Source organism: Mustela nigripes, chromosome 11, assembly GCF_022355385.1.
Source record: "Mustela nigripes isolate SB6536 chromosome 11, MUSNIG.SB6536, whole genome shotgun sequence".
Taxonomy (NCBI): domain Eukaryota; kingdom Metazoa; phylum Chordata; class Mammalia; order Carnivora; family Mustelidae; genus Mustela; species Mustela nigripes.
This window is the reverse complement of record NC_081567.1, coordinates 21,004,593-21,031,658: the sequence shown is the minus strand read 5'-3', so window position 1 is coordinate 21,031,658 and position 27,066 is coordinate 21,004,593. Positions and strand designations below refer to the sequence as shown.

General features: G+C 47.3%; 1 protein-coding gene and 1 long non-coding RNA gene across 3 annotated transcripts; one reads left to right on the top strand and one right to left on the bottom strand.

Moving 5' to 3' along the window:
- The first annotated feature begins 864 nt into the window (after positions 1 to 864).
- On the top strand, positions 865 to 26,954 carry LOC132026817 (uncharacterized). Of its 2 annotated transcripts, XR_009407005.1 has the most exons (6): positions 865 to 972; positions 3,108 to 3,262; positions 9,353 to 9,526; positions 22,115 to 22,282; positions 25,049 to 25,274; positions 26,610 to 26,954. It is a non-coding gene; the product is annotated as an uncharacterized LOC132026817 (long non-coding RNA). The 2 variants fall into 2 exon arrangements; XR_009407006.1 differs by lacking the exons at positions 22,115 to 22,282; positions 25,049 to 25,274; positions 26,610 to 26,954 and adding an exon at positions 12,764 to 13,244.
- Positions 20,902 to 21,242, bottom strand: LOC132026815 (protein FAM32A-like). The gene has a single exon (XM_059415118.1). It carries the CDS (start codon positions 21,238 to 21,240, stop codon positions 20,902 to 20,904), a length of 339 nt encoding a protein of 112 aa, XP_059271101.1. The 5' UTR covers positions 21,241 to 21,242.
- Positions 26,955 to 27,066: the final 112 nt, after the last annotated feature.

Below are 27,066 nucleotides of genomic sequence, written 5' to 3'. Positions count from 1 at the left end.
CAGAGTTTAGGGACACCTGGGTGGCTCAGTTGGTTAAGCGGCTGCCTTCGGCTCAGGTCATGATCCCAGCGTCCTGGGATCGAGTCCCACATCGGGCTCCTTGCTTGGCGGGGAGCCTGCTTCTCCCTCTGCCTCTGCCTGCCACTCTGTCTAGGAACAGTACTATGTAAGTAGTAGGGCTTGCTCTCGCTTCTCTCTCTATGACAAATAAATAAATAAAATCTTAAAAAAAAAAAAATTCAGAGTTTAGGGGCACCTGGGTGGCTCAGTGTGTTAAAGCCTCTGCCTTTGGCTCAGGTCATGATCCCAGGGTCCTGGGATCGAGCCCCACATGGGGCTCTTTGCTCAGCTGGGAGCCTGCTTCCCTTTCTCTCTCTCTCTGCCTACTTGTGATGTCTGTCAAATAAATAATTTTTTTAAAAAATCTTTAAAAAAATAAAAAAAGTTAGAGTTTAATCACATATGGAACAATACCATTTCAACAACAACAACAACAAAAAGGCAGCAGCCAACTATCTACTCTTACATAGTACTGTTCCTAGAGTCAGATTTTGGGGCCCTACAATGACAGACAGGAGACCAGACCCCAAAAATCAAAGGCACAGGCTTTACTGAGGCTCCCGCCCCCGCTGAAGGAAGACACTAACAGGACGGACCCAGCCGTCGGTGGAACCCAACCGAGTCTTAGCTCCTGCTCAGGATCCCACTCCCCGCCAATATGCTAATTAGGGAAAAAAGAAAAAAAAAAGCCTCCTTCTGATTGGTTGATAGGGCCTTGTCCTGATTGGTTGGAAGGGCCTCGTTCTGATTGGTCGATATGGCCGGTTCGTCAGGCCGCTCATTGGTGCTTTTTGGAGCCAGGGTCCTCCGGTTTAAGTCCCGCTGGTGCTCCGGGCGGCGTCCTGTCCGCAGCCTGGTTCTGCTCCGTCGGAGTTGCGGTTTTCCAGTAACAGCCACCAGAAAGTGCTCCAGGTGGGTAATGTTTTTCACTTGGGGCTTGTTCTCACAGCCTTTGTGTCATTATGATGTTTAAGTCATAATATTTAATATGGAGGTAGCAAAGGATGAGGCTGTGGCAATGCTTACAGCAGGCTCCCCTGCCCTGGAGTTGCCACACAGCAGCCAAGAATAATCCTTTTATGCTTTAATAATCCAGGTCATACTGGGACGCCTGGCTGGCCCAGTCAGTAGAGCATGCGAGTCTTGACCTTAGGGTCGTGAGTTCAAGTCTCATGTTGGGCGTGGAGCTGCCTTTAAAAAAAAAAAAAAAAGATTTAAATAATCCAGGTCATACTGAGCAAAGAAATGAAACTCAACAGTCACGTCTGGAGGCTGCTGGGTGGGGCAGGACAACCGTAGGGTGGTCCCCAAGGTAGCCTCTTGGTGTTAACACCCTTAGTGTAAGACCCTCCTCCAACCAAGTCAGCGATCTCAGAACCAGATCCTTCCCCAGTGCAGCTGTTTCGTGGGACCCCAGCACCCACCAACATCTTGATCACAGCCAGATGAGAGACTGCAGCAGAAGACCCAGCTGAGCAAGCTGGGATTCTTCAGCTACAGAAAGTGTGAGATAATAAATGTGCATTGTTTTAAGCCACGATGTAGGTAATTTGCTATGTGGCCAGAGAGAAGGAATGCACTAGGGACTTAATGCATTACTTTGAAAATTTATAAAGGGAAAGAGCCAGGCATGTATTCTGCTTGGCCTGTGCAGGGTCATCAAATAGCTGATGCAGGAAACTTTTCATATCTGTATATCTGTATATTCCAGCTAATGAAAGAAGGAGAAAATGAAATATCAAGACTTTGTTTTTGTTTGTAAGATTTTATTTATTTATTTGACACAGAGAGATCACAAGTAGGCAGAGAGTCAGGAAGAGGTGGTGGTGAGCGGAAGCAGGCTCCCGGCTGAGCAGGGAGACAGATGTGGGGCTCAACCCTGGGGATCATGATCTGGGCGGAAGGCAGAGGCTTAACCCACTGAGCCACCCAGGTACCCTGAAATGTCAAGACTTTGAAACTTCTAAAGAATTAACAGATCTAGGCAAAAAAAAAAAAAAATCATTTGTAGCTGCTTTTATAATGACACAAGGGGCAATCAAACATCATATATCTTCCAACAAAAGTGCCCCAACATGAATGATCGATGAAATAATCCTGCCTCTCTGCCCCCGCCAAAAAAAGTAAACTTGAATCTGATGAGGTCTCTGGATATAACTACCAATTTATTTTAAAAAATACAGAGGAATGTGTTAAATAATACCATGGAGATATAAGCAGGAAAATTCAGATGGTAGGAAATTCTATAGGACAAATGAACCAGTTTTTTCAATAGAAAAATAAAACAGAAACATAGATTTGAAGGAGAATCCTGGATCCTCAAAAAATTAGAAGGAGAACTACCACATGATCTGGAAATTTCACTACTGGGTATAAATACAAAGGAGATGAAATCACTCTATCCAAGGGATATCTGCACCCCTATGTTTGTTCCAGTGTTATTTCCAATAGATAAGACATGAAAACAACCCAGTTGCCCATTGACAGATGAATGGATAAAGATGTTGCGGTTTATATATGCAGTGGAATATTATTCAGCCACAAAAAATAAGGAAAGCCCGCCATTTTCAATAACATGAATGAAACTCGATAGCATTAGGCTAAGTAAATAAGTCAGTCGGAGAAAGACAAAAACTGTATGATTTCACTTATATGTGGAATCTAAAAATAAACAAAAACCAAACCAAACTCATAAAAAAAAGGGATAAGATTTGTGGTTACAAGGCAGAGGGTGGAGTGTAGGGGAAGCAGAGGGAGGTAGACAAGAGGTACAAACTTCAAATTATACAGAAATACCGGGGATGAAGGTACAACGTGATGACTACAGTTATCAGAGCCACAGGTATATTTGAAGGGTGCCAAGAGAGTAAATCCTAAAAGTTCTTATCACCAAAAAACAAACAAACAAAAAACCCCAATTTCCTTTCTTCCGTCCTTCTTTTTTTGGCATCTATATGAGATGATGGATGTTAACTAAATTTATTGTGATAATTATTTCACAGTTTATGTAGGTCAAATCACTATGCTGTACACTTTATTTTTTTAAGGTTTTATTTATTTATCAGAGAGAGAGAGAGAGCGCACAAGCAGAGGGAGAAGCAGGCTCCCTGCTGAGCAGGGGGCCCAGGGGGGGACTCCATCCCAGCATCCTGGGATCATGACCTGAGCCAAAGACAGATGCTTAACCAACTGAGCCACCCAGGTACTCTTTAAACTTACTGTACTCTTTAAACTTACACAGTGCTGTACGTCAGTTGTATCTCAATAAAAGTGAAAGAAAAAAAGAGAATCCTAGAGAGCAAAATAGACTCAAGAGCTTTGTAAATCATTGTGATTCTTTCTTCTTCTTTGGATGCTGATTCAAACAAACTATGAAAATTATTGATAAGACAGTTGGAACAATTATGGAACACTCAATAGTTTACAATATTCAGGACTTACTCATTTTTTTTTTAGGTGTGATGGTGTTTTTGTTGTGGGTTTTCTAAAAGGAGCCTTTATGTTTTATTTATACATATATATGAATATATGTATAGGTGAGATGGTAAGATATCCGGGATTTACTTCAAAATAATCTGTTCTGGTGGTGAGGAGGGTGTGGGGGACTCAGCGTGAACCGGAGACGAAGCTGTGTGATGGGTATGTGAGTGTCGTGTACTGTTCTCTCTACTTTTGTATGGTTAGGTATTCCATACAGAATAATAGCAGAAAACCCCGAAGTCCGGTTATGTCCCTCCTTTAATGGTTTCCATCTCCCTCAGAGTAAGAGCCGGAATGGCGTGTAAGTTCCCCTCTTATTTCTGACCCTGCTTCTTCACGGCTTCTCTGAACTCATCTCCTACTCCTCACCCTCTCGGCATTCCTGTGTGATCCACGTGGGTCTCCTTGTTGCTTCCTGAATGCCCCGAAGCATGCTGCTACCTCATGCCTTTGCACTTGCTCTTCCTATGGCTTTTATTTATTTATTTTTAAAAAAGATTTTATTTATTTATTTGACAGAGATCACAAGTAGGCAGAGAGGCAGGCAAAGAGAGAGAGAGAGGAGGGAGCAGGCTCCCTGCTGAGCAGAGAGCCCGATGCGGGACTCGATCCCAGGACCCTGGGATCATGACCTGAGCCGAAGGCAGAGGCTGTAACGCACTGAGCCACCCAGGCGCCTTGCTCCTCTACCAGGCCTCTCAGCGGCTGTTTTTCTCACTTTTAGGTCTGTGCTCCGATGTCAGCCCCTCAGAGAAGTCTCCCCCCGTTATCCCCCATAAAATAGCAGCATCTCCCCAATATCGACGTTCCTCTTGTCCTTGTTCTTCTCTGTAGAGCTTCTCAGACGTTACACTTCGACAGGTATTAGAGTTTACCTGCTTGATTGCTTGATTCTCTTTCTGCCCCAACGGGGTGTAATTCCAGGAGAGCAGGCAAGGACTTAACACTTTTTTCAATCCCTACAACCCCAAGGCGCAGATCAGTGCCTGGTACATAGTAGGTGCTCAGTAAATATTTGTGGGCTAAGTGAATTTGCTTGTTCAGCCTGCACTTGTCTTTTGTTCTTTATTATGAATCATTTCAAACGTACAGAAAAGTAGAGAGAGTCCTATAAGGAATATCCGTATATACATCACTTTTTATACGCATGTCCTTTTTCTTTTTTGGATGAAGTGTTTGAAAGTATTTATGGTCAAAATACCCTTTCATCCCTAAATATTTCAATAGGCATCCTTAAAAAAAAAAAAAAAAAAAAGACCCTTCTTTACGGAGCCACGACACTGTTGTAACACCTAACAAAAAGAACCCCAATTCTGTGCTCTCATCCACTCCCTCCATAGCCACAGTTCCCCCAAATGTCTTTTACACTTGATTCAAACCAGGACCCAATCAAGGTCCACAGATTGTGTTTGATCAGATCTCCCAAGTCTCTTTAAGCCTGGAATCGCCTCTCCTCCCTTTTTTCCAGGTCATTGACTTGTCGGAGAAACGAAGCGCATTGTCTTACTGCTAGAACGCTCTCCCTTCTCGGCTTTGGCTGATTGCTTTCCTGCCGTGTACTTAACTTGACCCTTTTTGCTCCTGTATTTGCGGTACACTGGAAGCTAGATCTCAAGGTCTGATCCGATTGTGGCCAGACATTTTTGGCAAGAATTCTTCCCAGTTGGTGCTGTGGGTGTCCTGTTGAATCACACCAGAAGGCTCGGAGACGGGCTGTCTCATTACCAAAGCTAAGATTGATGAGTGGGTTTAGGCGCTGTCAGTTTCTTCACTTGTAACCAGTAGGAGCTCTGTGGGCCGATGATTGGCAGCACAGGATGATCCAGCCTGCCTTGAACCTTTCACCTCATGGTTTCAGCTTCTGGAGATGATGGATCCTGAGCCAATGATTTCATCCAGGGTTGTAAAATTCTAGTGCTAGTCTTCATTCATCATTTATGAGGGGACATGCTTCTGTCAGGAAGAGCTTCCTCCCCTCATTGACGAGGGCAGATTAAAGTCTTTCCCTGTGAGGCCATCTGGGCGGCTCTGTCAGTGGAGCTTCCGACTCTTTATCTCAGGTCTTGATCTCAGGGTGTGAGTTCAAGCCCCGTATTGGGTGTGGAGCCTACTTAAAAAATAAATTCCTTCTCTCTCTTTTTAAAAAATATTTTATTTATTTATTGGACAGAAAGAGAAATCACAAGTAGGCAGAGAGGCAGGCAGAGAGGGGGGGGGGAAGCAGGCTCTCTGCTGAGCAGAGAGCCCGATGCGGGACTCGATCTCAGGTCCCTGGGATCATGACCTGAGCTGAAGGCAGAGGCTTAACCCACTGAGGCACCCAGGTGTCCCAATTCTTTCTCTTTAATCATTATCTTTCAGGGTAAGGATTTGATCCAACAGCCACTTCCAATGGTGACGAATTCCTTCTCGTTCTCTCTCTCTGAGTATCATTACGAACTCAGTGATCTTTGAAAAGACTATTAAGGTGTTTCATCCAGTTGCATTCATTATTTTCTTTATTTTTTTAAAAGATTTTATTTATTTGACAGAGAGAGAGAGAAAGATCACAAGTAGGCAGAGAGGCAGGCAGAGAGAGGAAGGGAAGCAGGCTCCCCGCTGAGCCAGAGAGCCCGATGTGGGACTCGATCCTAGGACCCTGAGATCATGACCTGAGTCAACGGCAGAGGCTTAACCCACTGAGCCACCCAGGCTCCCCTCATTATTTTCTTTAAATAACCTTCGATTCTGGAGTAATTTTAGATCTATAGAAAAGTTGCAAAGATAGTACAGAGAGTTCCCATATGCTCTTATCCAGGTAATAATAATAACATCTTTCGTTATTGTGGTTCCTTTGAAAAAACTGAGAAATCAGTATTGATACATTACTATTATCTTTTTTTAAAAAAGATTTTGTATTTTTAGTAATCTCTACTCCCAACGTGGGGCTCGAACTCGCAGCCCCAAGGTCAAGGGTCACATGCTCTATTAACTGAGGCAGGCAGGTGCCCTGATACATTACTATTATCTTAACATCACAATTTTATTTAGGTTTTGGTTTTTTAGTAATGTCCTTCTTCTGTTCCGGGATCCATTCTAGGATCACGCATTCATTTTTTCTTTTTGATGCTTAAAAATGACCCAGTTCGGGGTGCCTGGGTGGCTCAGTGGGTTAAGCCTTTGCCTTCGGCTCAGGTCATGATCTCAGGGTCCTGGGATTGAGCCCCACATCGGGCTCTCCACTCAGCGGGGACCCTGCTTCCTCCTCTCTCTCTGCCTGCCTCTCTGCCTACTTGTGATCTCTCTCTCTGTCTGTCAAATAAATAAATAAAATCTTTTTTTAAAAAAATGACCGAGTTCAGTCAAGTGGGAGCCCTGGCAGCCTGGCCCTGTGTCCTCTTGACTTGACCTTGACCCTAAATAGTCTTTGATAAGCTCCCCTTTGCTTTCTGGCCCCACAAGATGTCCCAGGCTCACCTGGATTTGGTTCCTTTGCCAGTATTTAAAAAGTGGTAGATTTAACTGGCTGGGGAGGATTTTCAGTTTTTCCTGAAAAGTCAGCCGATCTGGCAACACTGAGTCTGTGTTCCAGCTTGGCAGAGAGTGGCTGCAGCTTTGTAAGGGCTGCCCTGTTTAGAAGGGGTGTGCACGGTCCCCCAGTTTGACACAGTCCACACCACTCCCTATAACCAGCTTGCACCATGCCTTCGTGGAAGCTGCCTGGATTCTGTAGGCATCTGGGGTTGCTCCCAGAGGTTCAGAACCGCCTGCTTCCCCCCCACCCACCCCAACTTCTGTCTTGCCTTCATATTTAGGAAGCGTCTCCTATGTGCTGACCACTATGTGAGGCGCTGCGGTTCCGATGACAAGACAGTACGCAGGTCACTGTCCTGTTCCATCTTGGGTCCAGTCCCTGATCTTTTGCAAGCGAAGCTGAGAGGGCATTTCCGTGGTGCCACCGCCACCTGGCCAGCTGACTTCCAGCTAAGTTGAGGCAAAAAGATGGACGGGCAGGAGATGGGATGGTGGGACGGTCCGCTCTTCCCAAGTCCAGGGAGTGTCTGCAGCAGAGGCTGAGTTCCCTCTATGGCTTAGCCTCTCATCTGGCAGCCCCGGCTCTGGTTGCTCCTCCTCGATGGCCCCAGACAGGGGCGCCGCCTGCTCTTCGTGCCCTGGCCGGGAAGGCAGCCACCAACCCCTATGTGGCCCTACGTGGCTTCTCGGCTGTTGGCTCATTTCTGTAATCCATTCCATGTGTGAGCGTCCCCCTGGATGAAAGCCTAGAATTGTTTCTGTTTGTCTGATACCGTAGCCTGTAGACCTGGCTCCTGACCTCACAGCATATACCCATTCCTTTGTCTGCATTTACTTGCTTCGTGACTCTTGGACCAATTATTTCATTCCTCTCAGCCTCCGTCTTCCTTATCGGGAATGCAGGGTAATGAGAGTACGCATCTTGTAACCCATCTCGTACTTTTTTTTTTTTTTAAGATTTTATTTATTTATTTGACAGACAGAGATCACAAGTAGGCAGAGAGGCAGGCAGAGAGATAGGAGGAAGCAGGCTCTCCAAGGAGCAGAGAGCCCGATGTGGGGCTCGATCCCAGGACCCTGGGATCATGACCTGAGCTGAAGGCTGAGGCTTTAACCCACTGAGCCACCCAGGCGCCCCTCGTATTCTTGTAAGGATTAAACCGGATGCTGCCTATAAGGTGCTGAGCTCAGTCCCTGGAACATACTGCGCCTTCAACAATGCTACTTATTCTAGGCTACAGTGTGCAAACTACCCCACCAGGGGACAAGCAGAGACTTCTTTCTCTCTGGCTCCACAGACACACAGCAGGTGTTTACTGAGTACCTTACTGTCACCAAGGTCTTATTTAATTTTGATAAATATCTTTAAAGAATAGGTATTACTAATCTCATTTTCCAGCGGAGGAAGTAGGAGCACAGAGAGGTTGAATAACTTGCTCAAGGTCTCACAGCGAGTCTAGAAGAGGGGGCATGGTTGGAACATGAGTGAGCTGCCTTCAGGGCCCAGACCCTTTAACCTGTGTATCAGCCCCACCCAATACGTTTGACTCCGTTTGTTAGAAAATGTGCAACTACGTCTCTGCCCTCCAGTAGCTCACAGTCTAGCTGGAGAGACAGGCTTGCTAATTGCTAAGCGCGTTGCGATGTGGTGATGTTAGTCATTCTTTTGTGTGCTTGTTCATTCAATTATTCATTCATTCTGCAAGCTCTGGACACCAGTGATATGGCAGTCGCTGGGCTAAGGGCCGGTGAGGAGGCTGGTGTTGGGGGACCCTGACCTTCACACCTTCTCTGGTCACTGAGTGCAGGGTAGGAGAATGGGCGGCTTCTGGCATTTGCTGTTTGTATTCCTCCAAAGCACAGGACTCTGGAGTCAGACCCATTTGAGTTTGCTTCCTCCTTCTTGACTTACTTGCTGTGTGACCTCATGCAAATCACTTAACCTCTCTGTGCTTATTTATATATGTAAAACTGGGGATAAAAATAATACTTCACGAGTTTAATGTTAGAATGAGATGATGAATACAAAGCTCTTAGCAGAGTTCTGGGCACATAGGAAGGCTTAATTATTAGTTGTTAGTGTTATTTGTTGATGACGTGGTTGATTACCCATGACCCCCAACGATGGAAAACTTTTCCAAATGCTGTGTCCCTTAGTTTGGCAATGTTTTGCTCCTCTAACAGCCAGATGTGTTCCTTCTGGCTTTTCAGCTGACAAGTCTCAGCAGGGTGAAAAAAATGCTAGCAGGCATGGCCGACAAATCGTTTTGAAGACACAAAATCAGCTCTTGGTTTCCAGGTGCTGTGCAGGGGCCCTGGAGAGAGCTGGAAACTCTGCAGTCTTCCTGGCCCTCCCAGCAAGCCCAGCCCTGCCTGGCTCCAGATCGGTCATGCCTGGATGGGCTTAAAGAGCCGCAACCCATTCTGATGGAGAAGTTATAAACTTCATTCTGCAAGCTTGGATAAGATACCGGTAAGACTGTTTACCTTTCTGTAACAATGTAATTTCTTTTTCTGGCTGCTTCTTCCAGGAAGCAGAAACTTAGTATCAACCAGTTTGAAGTCTAAAGATGAGCTATATGCTAAAGACTCCCAAATAAATATCTCCAGCATCTTCCCTGAGATTAAAAAAGAAAAGATTTTATTTATTTATTTGACAGAGAGATCACAAGTAGGCAGAGAGGCAGGCAGAGAGAAAGGGAAGCAGGCTCCCTGCTGAGCAGAGAGCCCGATGCGGGGCTCGATCCCAAGACCCTGAGATCATGACCTGAGCTGAAGGCAGAGGTTTAACCCTCTGAGCCACCCAGGCGCCCCATCTTCCCTGAGATTTAAGCACACATTTCTCTGTCTTCTTGACAGTCTCATATCGATGCTTAATAAACATCTTCAAATGAATAATCACCTCAAACTGAACACCAGAATTTTCTTCCCACCCCTGCTCCTGTGTCTTCTCTGTCACTGGAATTTCTAGGGTGATGGGGTGAGAAGAGTGTTTTTTCTTATCCATAATAGGCCTTTCCAAGCAGATCTGAGTCTATGCCAATGAGCTGACTCTTGGTGGGATACCGAGCGCTTCAAATGGGGCGGGTGGCCAGGGGAAACCAGCCCTGGGTTTAGAGGATGGGAACTTTCTGCCTTATTCCCTCCCTCTACCTGCTGGGCGGAGATAGGGGCTGGGGAGTTAATCTCCAATGGCCAATGATTTAATAAATCATGGCTAAGTAATGGGACTCCCATAAAAACCCCCAAATGATGGGATTTGGAGAACTTCGGGCTGGTGAACACGTAGGGATGCTGGCTTGGGGGGGTGGTGGCCTGTTCTGAAGGACATGGAAACTCCGAGTGTTCTCCGCCAATGCCTTGCCCTGTGCTTTTCATCCAGTCCTCTGCTTCAGAGCTATATCCTTTATAAAAAAGCAGTAAATGGAAACAAAATGTTTCCCTGAGTTTTATGAGCCCTTCTAGGACATTATCAAACCTGACAGGTGGTTGTAGAAATCTCCAACTTTGTAGCCAAGTTGGACAGAAGTGTAGGCATTGGGGGCACTGGTCACTGATGACTGGTGTCTGAAATGTCTGAAATCTTGTGGGATTGAGTCCTTAACCTATGGGATCTGTGCTAATTCCAGGGAGCTAGTGTTCAAGTGGAATTAAATGATAGGACAGCCAGTGCAAGTCCAGAGACTTGGAAAATAGGTTGATATGGGGAAAAAAATCCCATGCATTTGGTGTCAGAAGTGTGAGTAGAAACATCTTAAAGCGTACCGCCCCATTAGAAGGCACATTCAATAGGTTGGGGGTCTGGGGATGCTGGGGACAGTGCTGTAGTCCCATCTGCTTAAGCACCAGCAGGTGATGGCCTGTCACGTAGTAAGTGCTTAAGAAATATTTGTTAAATTTTTTTTTTTTAAAGATTTTATTTATTTATTTGACAGAGAGAGATCACAAGTAGGCAGAGAGGCAGGCAGAGAGAAAGGGAGGGGGAAGCAGGCTCCCTGCTGAGCAGAGAGCCCGATGCGGGACTCGATCCCAGGACCCTGAGATCATGACCCGAGCCAAAGGCAGCGGCCTAACCCACTGAGCCACCCAGGCGCCCGAAATATTTGTTAAATTAATGAATTTGGGATTCACTACTCCTTTCTCCAGGATAGTGCTTAAGTTCCAAAGAACTTACAAAGTGCCAAGATGATCAAGGAAAGGTATCTTCCTTTCTTCCTTCTGAAAATGAAGAATGCCTGCCGCTGGCAGATCAAAGACCCCTCGGACGCTGTCCTGAACCCCTTTCTTCCTCTTCAGCCATGCCCTGTTTGAGCTGCGCAGGCGTGTTTGCCTGCGGTGCGCCTCCTTCTCCGCAGTCCTCTGCAGTCTGGGGGTTGTGAATGTCACTGACTTCCCTGAGGGATGGACCGTTTTCAGCTCTTCCTTTGCTTTATCCTGTGGACCACCCACACCTTCATGAAATTATTTCTTTTCTTGATTTTCATGATGCAATGTGCTTGTTTTCTTCCATTGGGTCTGATCACTGGTCTGAAGACCCAGTGATAACTGCCTGAAGCGGATCCTTCTCTACATGTTCCCTAGACACCAAAATTCAACAAGTCCAACATTTAAAAACACTCCAGATAGCCAGGGTTGCCCTTCCTGGTAAATGGAATCACGGAATCACCGACCATTCACTCTTCTGAGATGGAAACCCAGCCCTTGTCCTTATTCCTGTCTTCTGCTTAGTTGCACACCTAATCCATCATGAGTTCTCGAAATCCCGTTTCTTCCCATCTGAGACTGTGTACTTCTTCCTACAGCTGCTCTTGTAGCTGACACTGCCATCTTTTCTCAGACCATTGCTCTTCTGGTATTTTTTCTGGTCCCCTTCCAATCTCTTCTTCACACAGAAGCCAGAGAGATTTTTCTAGAAAGCCAACTTGATCCTCAGTTGAAAAACCTTCTGTGGGTCTTTGATTATTGGGATAAATTCCTTAACCCTTATGATAACCGCCCTGATCCAGCGCCACCACAGCTTCCCTTCTGCCCTGTAGACAAGCAAAACTTTCTTTCCCTTTAGCTTGCCATGAATGTCAATGTTATGCATTCCTAAAGGAAGATAAGAATTATGCCTTTCTTTCTTTTCTGTCTTCCTTCCTTCCTTTTTAAAGTTTATTTATTTATTTTTAATAATTTCTACACCCAGTGTGGGGCTTGAACTCACGATCCTGAGATAAAGAGTTGCATATTCCTCTGAATGAGCCAGCCAGGCTCTGCATTCTTTTTTTTTTTTTTTTTTTAAGATTTTATTTATTTATTTGACAGAGATCACAAACAGGCAGAGAGGCAGGCAAAGAGAGAGGAGGAAGCAGGCTGCGTGCAGAGCAGAAAGCCCGATGCGGGGCTCGATCCCAGGACCCTGAGATCATGACCTGAGCCGAAGGCAGGGTCTTCTCAATTTCTCCTTCATCTCCTCCATTTCTTCCCTTTATCTGGTAGATCTTATGTAACATCCCGCCAGGTATCAGCTTAAAAACCAGCCCTCTAGGAAGTTTCCTCTGTCCTCCCAAGTCTGGTGCAGCACCGACTGCGATGTGTTCACTCGCATGCAGGTGGTGGGGCCTTGTGACTCATGGCTACGGCTTGAAGACCTATTCTCAAATCCCAATCAGTTAAAAACCTCCTAGGTCACCCTCTCTCTTCAGTCTGTCTTTTCCTCCTCTGCCAGGTGGATGCAGGGGACCCCATGGAGAACGCTCCCTGCGCGGGAGGGCAGCGGACCCCTTGGATAAAAGGACTCTGGATCCCTGAATGACTGTGTGGAGCAGAGCCCCACCTGCCCTCTCCCCAACCAGCACTCAGATTGCAACATGAGTGAGAAATAAACTTGATCGCATGGAGTCATTGAGACTTGGCGGGTGGTGTATTAGTGCAGTGAGCCTACCCCGATGCACGCAGTGGGATGAATCCTTCATTCTTGCCTGCCCCGCCCCCATTCTCCCATAGGATTCTTTAGCTCCCACCAACGCACTTAGCAGAGCGCATAGTAACAGCCTCTCTCCTGGCTGGCTCCTCCCCTGACCAGGAGCTGTGGGAAGGCAGGGATGGCCCATGCCTGTCTCGTCCTCCAGGTAAGCTGCCATTCAGCTCCGCACCTGGCTTGTGGCAGCCACTAAATAAATATTTGTGGAGTTGCTTTATGGGTGTTGAGTTCTCCATTCCTGAATGCCTATTTTGGTCACTTGCCCAGGACTGGGATTCCTCCTGCATCTTGCCAGGCTCCTCTCCTGATGGCCCAGACCCACCTGTGAACCAGTCCCATGGCCGGGGCTCCCGGGTGACACAGCCCCTGAAGCCGGTCTGCCTCCTGGAGCTCCCCGCATCCCCATGGTTCCCAGGCCTTAGCGTCCGCCCACCTGTCAGGCTCCCTGAGCGACCTGCTTTGTCTCATGCCCGCTGTCTGGCCTCGTGGATGTCACGTTCCTTTTTGCCGACTGGATTTCCTCTCGAGTCTTGGAACTTTCGCTGCATGCCGAGGCTCTGGCCGTGGGGGCCGTCACCGAGCTGTGCTGTTAGCAAAAAGAAATCAGGGAATGGAAAGGATAGGTATACAGTGCGTAGTCGTTCGGGAAAAAAATAATCAAGACACATCAGAAAACTGGAAACGGGACAGGGGTGGGGGGTAGGGAGTAGAGACCTGGGAGTTGGGGGGCAGGGGGAGATCCTCCCCCGCAGGATGTCCACATCCGAATTCCCAGAATCTATTACCTTACTCGGCACGAAGGACTTCGGAGCTGTAATTTCAGTTAAGGACCTTGACATGAGAGATTATCGTGGATTTTCGGAGGGGTGGGGTGCTCAGTGTAAGCACAGGGGTCCGTATAAGTGGAAAGCACGAGAGCCGGGATGAGGGAAGTGGAGGTGCCGTCGGAAGCCGGGTAGGAGGGGGAAGGGGTGCGCGTGTGCACACACGCGTGTGGAAAGTGAAGCAGTGTGTGAGAATGAAGGCAACTGGAGGAGGTCACACAGCTGGTTTTTATAGGTTGCCAGGGAGGGCCCTGGGGGCAGAGGAGAATGCGGGAGGGCGGTAGAACCACAAAAATCAGAACAGAAAAGACTGCACTAAAAAGGCACAACGTAATTCCATTTATGACTCCATGTAAAAGCAGCCCGCGAGTGTGGGTAAACATAGGAGGGGAGAGAGAACCTACCAAGCACAACAAGTCCCCAACGATCACAAAATGTTGACCCGGGGTGGAAGATAAGGAAAAACATGCAAGAGATCACAAGAGAGTGGAAATTCGGGCTCCGGCAGAACTGACGTGGACGACGATCCTGGGTCCATCCCTTCCTGCCGTGAGACTCTGGACAAGTTCCCTAATCCCTCTGAATCTCCACTTCTTCCTTCCCTGGCACACGTGGGTCCTAAAAGAATCTTCCTCAAAGGCTCACAGTGAGGCGTGAGCAGGGAATGAGGTCATGTCCAGAAGGCACCTAGTGCCCATGCCTGGTATGCCATAAGGGTTTAATAAGTGGAGGTCCCCAGCCCTCCAGGGCCAGCCTGCCACGAGGCTCGGGCCAGCCCATAGTTCCCCCAGGCTTCGTAGCATGGCCAAGAGCAGTGGCCCAGGTTTGTCCCGCCGACAACCGCAGACCTGCCGGCCTCAACACCACCTCCTGTGGTAGCAAGGACAGACTCTGGGGCAAGCTTGCGCCGCAATTACTAGCCCTGGGAACTTGGATCAGGTTTCCTCCTTCCTCGTGGCTAAATAAGATGCCATTGCGTATATACCCCATGCTCTGGTCCTCTGATTCTCCACGTCACCTTGATTGTAGCATAAATTCCTAAGTCTATTTGTGTCCGTGTCTGGGCCATCTGCTCTGTTACGCTGACTTTTTATTTCTGTACTAATGCTGCACCATTTAATTATTATCATTAATATTAGGATTTTACTAAAGGGCAAAACCCCTTTCACAACTTCTGTTTTTTGGGGCTGTGCCGGTCCATGCTTATCTTTTTGGTCTTCCAGATGAACTTTGGATTCTAGGTCAAATCTATATCCTTACTGTTCTGAAATAAGAATTCTTTTGGAGTTTTGTTTGGCGTATCTTTGTTTATACAGTGCGGAGTTTTGAGAATTCTTGTGTTCCTATTCAGCAAGATGGAGTGTTTCTCCATCAAGCGTTATTTGATCCTTTTCAGGGGCGCCTGACTGGCTCCGTCAGTGGAGCGTCCTACTCTTGGTCTCACAGTTGGGAGTTCAAGCCCCACGTTGGGCAGAGAGCCTACTTAAAAAAAAAAGTTGATCCTTCTCAATAAAATTTCTTAGTTAAAAAAAGATTTCCTGGGCGCCTGGGTGGCTCAGTGGGTTGAGCCGCTGCCTTCGGCTCGGGTCATGATCTCAGGGTCCTGGGATCGAGTCCCGCGTCGGGCTCTCTGCTGGGGGGGAGCCTGCTTCCCCCTCTCTCTCTGCCTGCCTCTCCGACTACTTGTGATTTCTCTCTGTCAAATAAATAAATAAAATCTTTAAAAAAAAAAAAGATTTCCTGGGGCGCCTGGGTGGCTCAATGGGTTAAAGCCTCTGCCTTTGGCTCAGGTCATGATCCTAGGGTCCTGGGATTGAGCCCCGCATCGGGCTCTCTGCTCAGCAGGGAGCCTGCTTCCTCTTCTCTCTCTGCCTGCCTCCTTGCCTATTTGTGATCTCTCTCTGTCAAATAAATAAATAAAATCTTTAAAAATATATATTTCCTGTACATTTTTGCTAGAAAGCTGTACAAAATTTGCATGTGGACGTTTCTGGGAAATACGGATAGTTTGTCTACATAAAAATTACCAACCTCCTCGTGGGAAAAAGTACCACTATCACAATGAAATGGCCATTGAAAAACTGGGGGAAATTCTTGCAGCATGAATGACTGAAAAGGGTTAATGTCTTTCCTTTCCTCTTTGTTAAGAGCTCTTGTAAGTAGACGCGGTGTACTCCGACAGACAAATGGGAAAGTATGTGAACTAGTAATTCACGAAGGAATAAATACAAGTAGACAATAAACATGTGAAAAAATCTACCTCAAAGGTATAAATTAACACATCAAAGAAACATTTCTCATCTAGCATAGATTTTAACCTTCTATTGTCAGGTACTTGGGAAAAAATGCACACATAAACCAGTGGGGTTGTTCAACCTTTCTGGGTGACAATTAAACGAGATAGAAAGCCTTAAACATATTCATGGTCTAGTAAAGGAAGTGATAGGTGTGTCCAAACATTAATCTAGAAGGCTATTATCTGTAATAGCAATACATTGGAAACAACCTATTTGTCAAATAGTAGGGTATTGTTTAAATAGACTCTGGTACATGCTGAAATGTAATGCTCTGGTAAGAATTATGCGGTAGAAGTATCTGACCTGGAAAAATATTGATCATGTGTCATTAAATCAGTGGCTCTCAGTCCCAACTGTATATTACAATCACCTGAGAAACTTAAAAAAAGAAAAAATGTCACTGCCTAGAACCCATAGCCACAGATTCTAATTGCACTGGTCTGAGCTAGTACCTAGTCCTGAGCTAGTACCTAGTACCCAGTGCTGGTATTTTTAATTTTTTCTTTCTTTCTTTTTAAAAGATTTTTAAAAATTTATTTGGCAGAGAGAGAGGGGGAAGCAGGCTCCCCGCTAAGCAAAGACCCTGATGTGGGACTCGATCCCAGGACCCTGAGATCGTGACCTGAGCCAAAGACAGAAGCTTAACCCACTGAGCTACCTGGGAGCCCCTGTACTGGTATTTTTTAAAGTTAAATTAAAATTTTAACTTGGAGATCATTGTAGATTCACATGTAGTTGCAATAAATAATACAGGAAAACCCTGGTTTCCCCTGATGGTAATATGTTGCAAAATCATATTACAATATCTCAACTAAGTATTGACACTGATACTATCAAGGTAAAGAACATTTCCGTCGCCACAAGAACCCTTGTGTTACCCACAGAGATCTATTTCCTTTTCTTGCCCTATTGTACTGTCTAGAACTTTCTATGTTGAACAACAGTGGTGATTCTGAGATCTTTGCCTGGCTTCAAGGGGGAAGCAGTCAGCCTTTCACCAGTAAGTTTAATGACAGCTGTAGGTTTTTATAGATATCTTTTATCAAGTTAAGACATTTCCCTTATCTTCCTAGTTTTCTGAAGTTTGCTTTTTTTTTTTTTTTTATCATGAATGGGCGTTGAATTTTGCAAATGCTTTTTCCACATCAATTCTGAACATCATGTGATTTTTTTCCTTCTTTAGCTTGTTTATATGGTTGATTACATGGATTTTTGAATATTGACCCAGTACTGCATCTCTAAAACAAGCCACATTTGTTCATAGTGTATATATATTTTTATATATTGTTGAAGTCTTTTGGCATCTGTATTCATAAGGGATATGAGTCTGAAGTTTTCCATCATTGTGCCGTCTCCGGTTTTGGTATCAGGGTAATACTCGCTTCCTAAAATAATCGGGAAGCATTCCCTCCTCTTTTACTTTTTGGGAGAGATTATGTAGAATTGGTGTTAATTCTCCTTTAAGTGCTGGAACTCTGCCCAGTTTTTGTTTTTTTTTTCCAGGCTATTTTCTCTCTTGTTCAGATTGAGTCATTTCTCTCTTTGGTTTATCTGAAATATCGCTTGTATAACAGCAAAAATTTTTGAAAAATTACCCTCCTGGACTCTGTGCTCTCTGCCTCCTGAGATCTTTCCCATGCATTTACTTCTGATTCCATTTGTCCACAGGACAAGAGCTAGTACCTAGTACCCAGTACTCCCTCACAGGAGAGCCAGGGGAAGGGAGCTACAGACCTTTCACTGTCCTGGAAATTCATTCCTTCAACGCATTTCTTGCATGCCTAACATGGGCTAGGAATCAATGAAGAGTAAACCCCAATTTATTTTTTATTTTTTGTATGTTATGGTGGTTTGATATCTTAAAAGCCTTTCTGGGTCGGGTAAACTGCCCTTCTTGGAGTTAGACAATTCTTAGAGATAGCAAAGGGCTCAGCCAGGAGCATGCCTTGGAGATGCAAACTAATGAATCCAAAGCCATATTTCCTCTATCTGGCCCCTATCATGCAAGAAGCAGTATTTCTGGGCCTTAATCACCCCAGGGCCAGATGCCGTGCAACCAGGAATTAAGTCTGTAGCTAAGAGCCCACTGGAATTACTCAAACTAGCCAGTCCTGGCCACACCTGCCTTCGCTCCTGACTTCTGCCCCCGGACCTTGCTGAGGCTTCCCCATTTAGCCTCGCGAGGAATGGCATGCCTGCTCTTTCTAGGACTCGGGATGGAATAAAATCTGTTTTCCTGAGACTCTCCTGAGTTCCCTCTTGTGGGTCCACAGCAGACCACCCAACACAGTGCACGCTCTCATGCACGAGACCGACAGGGATGAGATAGTGCTATGTGTGCAAATGTGAAGCGAGGCCTCGAGGAACCCCCGTGAAGGAATTCGTGGTGCTCAGATTTGGCCCAGGTGGCCATCAGAAAAGGTCTCCTTGGGGAGGTGACATGTGGGCGAGATCTGAAAGGATGATCGGAAGAAATGAACTAGAGACGTGGAGGAAGTTTTCTCGGGCAGAGGGAACAGCATGTGCAAAGGCTTCCCCACGGGAGCCAGGGCGTGGGGTGACCAGGCATCCTGCTGGGCTGAGGCTGAGCGGGCGGGTGGGGGGTGGTTGTGGGCGCCGGATTTTCAGTTTGGAGAGTGGGACAGTTCTGGGCAAAGCGTTCTAGTCCTCCAGGGATGGGACATGCAGGTCGGGGAGGAAAGGTAGTTCCTGGGACACAGGAGCCTCATAACTAATCCTGGGAAACCCGTGGACACACCCTGCATGGCACCTTCAGGAAGCTGAAGACGGCTCTTAGAGTGATCGCCTTTAGAAGCAGGCCCCGGAGGCTGCCTGGGTAGCTCAGTGGGTTAAGCCTCTGCCTTCCGCTCAGGTCATGATCTCAGGGTCGTGGGATCGAGTCCCACATCGGGCTCTCTGCTAGGCAGGGAGCCTGCTTCCGCCTCCCTCTCTCTCTCTCTCCCCCTCTCTGCCTACTTGTGATCTCTCTCTCTGTCAAATAAATAAAATCCTTAAAAAAAAAAAAAGAAGAAGAAGAAGAAGCAGGCCTCGGGAAGAGGCTTCAGTTGCAAGTAGTTTATTTGGGACGTGGAAGAGTAGGGGAATGGGAAAAAGATGGAGGAGGGAACGCAGCCCGTCAAGGGTAACCCCTTGAATGGGTTATCTTCTCCAGAGAAATGCAGCCCACAGGAGAGAGCGAGATGACAGATGGTAGGCAGGCAGATAGATAGATAGATAGATAGATAAATAGAGGAGATGGCTGGAGATACTCCCATGAATACGGGGCTAGGAAGTCTTAACTCTGCAGGGTGGACTGATAGGCTGCAGACTCGGGCAGGAGTTCCTGCACTCTTGAGGCAGCATTTCTTGGGGGAAACCTCAGTTTTTGCCCTTTAGACCTTCAGCTGATTGAATCCCATCCATATTATCAAGAATAACATCCCTTACCTGGGTGGCTCAGTGGGTTAAGCATCTGCCCTCCGCTCAGGTCATGATCTCTGGGTCCTGGGCTCGAGCCCCGGGTTGGGCTCCCCGCTCAGTGGGGAGCTCGAGCCCCGGGTTGGGCTCCCCGCTCAGTGGGGAGTCTGCTTCTCCCTCTGTCCCTGCCCCTACTCCTACTTGTGCTTTCTTTCTCTCTCTCTCTCAAATAAATACATAAAATCTTTTTTTTTTAATAACTATTTTTTTGCTTTATTCCATTCATAGGGGACAGCTTCAAACACAACACTTGGGTTTTTCTCTTTTGACTTTGCTATTCTATTCTGTCACTACCTAGGTCAACAGAGTCTTCCTCCCAATAGTCTATGCAGTTCGATCCTCAGCAAGTAGGGTACTGGTAGGTCCTCAGAGATCACAGCTCTCCAGCACCAGGATCTGGGTTCTCCCCTTTGACTACACTGTCTGTGCTGGGGGCTCTGCCCAGGTCCTGTCACCCCTGAGGTGTCCTTAGGCCAGAAAGGCCAAGCGGGCTACATGTCATGTAGCAACTCTGAACAAACCCAGGAGTTGCTTAGAGCCCAGGGTCAAGGGTAGTATGGCAGCCTGTGTCAGGGTTCTATTACAAAGGGATGCCATGCTTGATTAGTGATGTCTGCCGTGGCAACACCCTCTAGACATGTCTGGAACAGAGACACCAGGGGAAGAGGCTGCATGCCAGCCACAGGCTCAGATAGGGACAAGGCATGCATCTCATTCTTGCCTTAGACAGTTGTTCTGCTTCCCAAACTACATTGTCTCACAAACCACGTGGCTGGGGAGGCATTCTGAAGGCCATGAAGGTTCAAGCGGCTCCCTTAGGCTCTCGAAGGAACAGCCTAATCCCCAAGCTAGAAGAGGCTTGGGAGGACAGCTCACGCAGGGCCCCGTGGGGGCATTAGCTCCTCATCTTCTGGAGTCTGTTTCATCCGGGGAAAGAGAGCTGGCTGACTGTCAGAGTTAGACGCAACTTGGGAGGTAAAGACACTTTTCTGTGACACACAGAAATAACCTTAATCTCTGGGTAAACTTGCAAAAATTTCCAGTCCAAACTAAAAAGGTTTATCGTCTGTGCTACTGACAAGCCAAAATAGAGTAAAAGGACAGTCTTATTACTTTAATCAAGTTCCAGAAAGAGGGCATACTGCTTTGGAAAGCACTTGTCTCAGCAGAAGACGCAAGAGTGTGTGTAAAAGTATGTTTCTAGAAAAGACCAAAGGCACCAAACATGACCCCAACTTTGCCTTCCATTTCCCCTTGATGCCACTCCAGACCCTGGGTGCGGAGGCTACTTCGTCCAGCTGGCTTTGGGAATGTCGTAGTGCCCCGTGAGGGTGGCCAGGTGTCTGTTGACGTCCTCCACTCTCTGCTTGTGGGTTTTGGATGCTTTCTTTAGGATCCTCTCCATTTGCCGCTTCTCTTGCATCTTCTCGAAGGCCGCCTGGGCAGGGGTTCGCTTGTCCAGGCCGCGCCTCTTCTCCTCCTCATTCTTTTTGCTCGTTCCCATCGCTTCCGGGAGTTTTGCCTTGTCTTTGCCCTTCTTTTTCTCCTTTCGCTTGGTGACGCCAAGCTCTGCAACGCCTTTTCGTTTCAGGGGCCCCTTTTGAACTTGCTCGTAGGCCGCCATGATGCCACCGCAGAAGGATCCACCCAGGTGAGGATCCTGGGCGTTTATGGGGGGCGGCGTAAATGCTCTCATCCGCCATTGTCTGGGGGCTGCTGGGGGTGGGAGACGGCTGGGCGGCCAGTTTCAGAGACCAGAGGAGGCGCTTAGGCAAGAAGAGCAGGCTGGGGAGCTGCAAGTCCGCAGATGCGCACTGGGGTGCGGGGGGTGCAGCGGGCGCCACGAGATGGCCTCTAGCATGAAGCAGGAGGAGAAGAAAGGTCTCGAGCGTAAAGGGTCTTGCAGGCCATGTGAGGACTGAAGTCCTAGATTAAGGACCGGGGAAAGGCATTAATTATATGGGCGGAGTGGGGCATGAGCAGCTCTCTGTTTTAAAAAGATCTTCAGGAAGGGGCGCCTGGGTGGCTCAGTGGGTTAAAGCCTCTGCCTTTGGCTCCGGTTGTGATCCTGGGGTTCTGGGGATTGAGCCCTGCATTGGGCTCTCTGCTCAGCAGGGAGCCTGCTTCCTGCCTACCTCTCTGCCTACTTGTGATCTCTCTCTCTCTCTCTCTGTCAAACAAATAAATAAAATATTAAAAAAAAAAAAAAGATCTCAGGCTGACGTGATAAACAACGGGTCGGAAGGGGGCAGAGAGGATGTGGAGCCGCTGGCTGGGAGCATCTTGCTGGAGTCCAGGTCGGATGGCGGCATCAGGACGGAGAGAAGACGGATGCTGGGCCGTTTAGGGAACTAAAGCAACAGGCCTGGGTTATGGATCTGGAGTTATTGGCGGTGTGAGAAAGGAGTGTATCAAAGCCAGCCCCACTCTAGTTTTTTTTTTTTTTTCTTCCCCCATAGAAGTTTTTAAAACTTTTGTTTATTTCTTTATTTTGATAGCTGGGGCTCCGGTGTGGACCCAACAGCCCAGAAGTTGCCTGTAACCAGTTTAAATGACCTTAAGCTGACCTTACCTGCTGCCTGACCTGTTTCTACATCCTAAGATGCTTATTGCACAACCAGAAACCTCCTGTCGAAAATACAGCTGGAAGCCAGCGTAAATGGAGGGTAAGCGTGGAAAACATTCCTCGGGTCCCTCGGCGGGAGGGCACATCTCGGAATGAGACCAGTGGTGGCACGAGGATGAGAAAGCAGACACCCAGGGCCTGTCACCCTGAAACAAGCACCCCTAACCTTCTCACCTTAGTTTTCCCAAACACTGGATGTTCATTAAAAACCACCTGTTTTCTGCGTCCTAATTTTGTTTTGTCCACTGTGCAGAACAAAGAATGGATTTACGCACTCTGGGGTTGGGGGGAGGGGTAGGAAGAGCAGTGTCACATTAGGACTTTTGCGGTTGTCCTCGGTTTTAAGAAGCCAGGTGTAATGGGAAACCACGGAAGGGTGGTGGTGTAGTTGCCCGAAACCGAAATCTCCTCACCCCTACGCCCAGCACCATGAGAGTCTCCTCTGGAGGGGACCTTGGCCTAGCTGGCAAATAAGAGATGGGAACAAAGCATCATGAGTGGACCATAGACATGACTAGAAAACCAGACTGAGCTTTCCTTTCCATAGGCACCTGAGCCAAGGTGGTAGTGTTTATCCCATCAACTCCAACCAAGGAGCTCGAGCTGGGAATCTAAGGGGGTGTGCGTCGAAGGCCCCCTATGGTCCACACATCGTAGTATTCACGTCCTTGGGTAGTTGTCCCATGGTGTCCCATGATGGGTCTGTGCGGGGGACAGAATTATAGTTTCCAGAGATTTCATGTCTTCATCCCTGGGACCTGTGAATATGTTATGTTACGTGGCAGCGGGGAACTAAGGTTGAGAATGGAATTAAGTTGCTAATCAATGCACCTGGAATTGGGGGGAGATTATCCTGGATTCCCTGGGTGGACTCAGGGCCATTATGAGTGGCCTCGAATGGGGCAGAGGGAAACGGAAGAGTCAGAACCAGAGAGATCACCTCTTTCAGAAGAGTCTGCTGGACATTGCTGGCTTTGAACATGGAAGAAGGCATGAACCGAGAAACTCAGGCAGGCTCCCGAAGCTGGAGACAAGGAAATGAATTTGCTTCTATTCCTCCAGAAGGAGCACAGTCCTGCCCACAGCTTGGCCTTACCCCACTGAGACCCATTTCAGATTCCTGACATCTAGAACTGGAAGACAATAAGTCTCTGTTGTTTTAAGCCACCAAGCTTGTGGTAGTTTGTTACACGAGCAACAGAACGCTTGGGGTAAGGGATGATAATACGGAGGGCACTCCATAAGTATTTGTGAAATAGGATGAATGAAAAGTCTCTCTGCTCCAAAAATCCTGGGCTTTGTGTCACCCGGGGGTGACTGAAAGCCTCTTAGAGACCCACACAAGCCTCAGCCCACCACTTTAGCCCTGTTGGCTCCCCGGCTCCTGGAAGGATCCATTTGGACATCCTGCTCCTCCCCAACTTGGCCATGCTCTCCTGTGCCCGTTCCGTCCTCCGGAAACCCCCTCCCCTCCCCGACCCCAACTTGAGAACAACTTGAGAACTCACCCTTCAAGAGTGAGTTCAGATGTCCCCTCCAGATAACCTTCGCTAGTTACTCAGATAGGAACTTTCTATAGTGTGTCCTGACACTCACTACCTTGTGCCGTGTCAAGCCGCCTGCCCCTCTGGCTCCAGCGCCCCGCAGAGGAGACCTCCACAGGTGGCGCAGGAACACTACCCACCCATGCATGCACTTGGGACTGTTCTCCCAAAGACTACAGGCTAGCCCAAGCATCCTGGTTTCCTCCTCCTTCCTTGAAATCTCTTTCAGATGTTCAGTTCATCTCCGAGTCACTTCTTTTTTTTTTTTTTTTTTTAAAGATTTTATTTATTTACTAGACAGAGATCACAAGTAGGCAGAGAAGCCGGCCCCCAGCCGAGCAGAGAGCCCGATGCAGGACTCGAGCCCAGGAATCTGAGATCACGACCTGAGCTGAAGGCAGAGGCTTAACCCACTGAGCCACCCAGGCACCCTCTTGAGTCACTTCTTAAAAAAGAAAAATAACGATACATGTTAGTAATCTTCTCTTGATTGTAATAGTAATCCTCCTCATGGTCCAGGGCGGAATTAACAGAAATCTCCACAGAAGAAACGAAGTTCCTGCCGAGACCACCACCGTCCTCCATAAACCCGTCTGTCACCCAGAAATGAGTAGCTGACATTTCTCTAGGTCTGACCCTGCTGCTGGGCACCAGGCTGAGCAGGGTCCTTCATCGGCCCCATGTACAGATGGACAAACCGAGGCCGGGGACGTTCCGTGGGAGAGCCCGAGTACACACACACACTTCCGTTCTTCCGGGTCCTGATGTCATTAACAGCAATGGGGGTGTCTCCCTCTGTGCGTCATCTGCTGCATTGGGGGCTTTTCATCGCTAACTATCATGAGCTCCTATCTCTCAGATTAGGAGCTTGAAAAGCAAAGATAAAGGCTTGAAGATTTATGCCACAGGAAGCAAACTCAGAGACCTCGAGGGGCCCGGCACAGTTCCTAATTGGTGACAGGGCCTTGGGGAAGTATGTTTTCCCCCTTGGCAGCCGAGCTTTTGATAACGTCAGTGTTGGTGGCGTTTTAACCACACGTACGTTTGAATTGTGATGTCACCACATCCCTCTCTGTTTCCTCTTTGATGTTTTCTGGGCTTCCTTCTAGGCTTTGCAAGCCCTTCTTTCCTCCCCAGGTCACGAGACTGCCCCCTCCTGCTGTCTTCCCATTGTTTCATATTTTTATTTTTCCTACGTAAAAATTTTAAAGCTAACTGGTCCTTTTTTTTTAAACGGACTTTATTCTCTTTTAATTTTTTAGATGGATTTATTTTAGAGAAAGAACACGAGCAGGAAGCGCAGAAGGAGAAGGAGACAGAATCTCAAGCAGACGCCCGCCAAGCACAGGGCCCAGGGCAGGGTTCCACGGGGACCTGGATCCCACCAATCCCGAGACCATGATGGGAGCCGAAACCATGAGCCAGACACTCAGCTGACTGCGGCACCCGGCAGACCCAAAAGCTGACCGATCTTTTAAAACATCTGAGGTAAGATCTTACTTTTCCTAAACAAAAAGTCATTGTCTCCCCGCTTTCATTAGTGCGTTTCACTACCGATCTGAAATGCCGTGTCTTTGAAGAAAAAAGCTTTTTATTATGGAAAATGTCAAATGACACAAAAGCAATATAGTGAGACCACGACCCCCCCCCCCCAATACCTCTCTCCCAGCTTCGACACTGGTCAGTATAAGGCCACTTTCTAAAAGATTGTCGCAAAATACATGTAGCATAAAGTCCAGCATCTTAACTGCTCGGAAGCGTACAGTTAAGTCGTATTAAGTGTGTTTATCCTGTTGTGCAAACCACCTGCCGGGCGGCTGTATTTTTGTATTTTAACAACCTCAGGTGTCTGGACTGGTTCTGGTTTCGTTCCTCTCTTTATTTAGAACTGCACTACCCACTGTACTGGCTTTGCTTATTGATTTTAAAAATTACCATATACGTAAAATCTATAAAATTTATACAAAAGGGCTCTTTATTTATTTATTTATTTATTTGACACACACAGAGAGAAATCACAAGGCAGAGAGGCAGGCAGAGAAAGAGGGGGAAGCAGGCTTCCCGCTGAGCAGAGAGCCCGATGCAGGACTCAATCCCAGGACCCTGAGATCATGACCTGAGCCGAAGGCAGAGGCTTAACCCACTGAGCCACCCTACAAAAGGACTCTTGAGTGGCAGAGTCGGTTGGGCGTCCAACTCTTAGTTTTGGCTCAGGTCGTGGTCTCAGGGTCCTGGGATGGAACCCTGTGTTGGGCTCCACGCTCAGTGCGGAGTCTGCTTGGGATTCTCTTGTTTCCTCTCCCTCTGCCCTCCCCCCTCCCCCGCCACGCTCACTCTCTCTTTCTCTCTAAAAATGAATAAGTCCTTAAAAATTTGCTGAAAAATTATGAAAGTTTGCCTCTTTGGGTACACAGACCTGTACATTTCTATAGACATATTCATGTGATCGTCGCCGTGAACAAAACACTTCCATCCTCCGGCAAACTCCCTCAGACCGCCCCTCTCTAGTGTTTCCCGTCCACTCACGAAGAGGCCAATGATGTGTTCTTCAACATAGTTTTCTCTTTTCCAGAAGGTCATATACAGGGAAACATAGAGTTAGGAAGCTCTCGAGATTGGCTTTAATCACTCAGCGTACTGTCTTTGAAATGCATCCACGTTGTGGGGTTTTTCAACAGCGCGTTCCCTACTGTTGCAGAGGGTGTCCCCTTGGGTGGCTGTCCCTCACAGAGCTGCTGTCCCACGGTTTTAAGGGCTGTGGCTCGAGAGTGGATTTTGATGTCTGCCCACTAACATTGCTCTCTTTACATTGTTTTGCCAAAGTGTCTCGGCTGTTCTGTAGACTAATTCCTAGGTCTTCTGTGGTTTGAGCTGCTATTGTGGGTGATACCTTCCATCATCCCATTATCCAAATGGAAAACTCAGAGCTCTCTCCCAGGAAGAAGCATGAAAACTGTGTAAGACCTCGCTGAAGAAAACTGTAGAACTACGCACACAGATCCGAGGAAAGACTTGAACGCATGCTAACACACATTTCTGGATGTAAAGACTCAGTTATTGAAAAGATATCTACTCTCTCCAAATTAATGGAGGTATTGTGTAGCCCTAACAGAGTTCCACCTTTTTTTATCACCATTTTCAAATTAATGGCATAAAATAAGCCATTTTTTAAAAAAAATTGTGTTAGCCTCTTCCTTATCACAGTGGCGGTTCCTTTTCTCTTTCCAGAAGCTGCATTTGTATTTCCTTCCTTTTAGCTTGCCTTCACCGTAATCTGAGT

Coding starts and splice junctions, on each gene's coding strand:
- LOC132026815 (XM_059415118.1), bottom strand. CDS start 21,240: ATGGCGGCCTACGAGCAAGTTCAAAAGGGGCCCCTGAAACGAAAAGGC.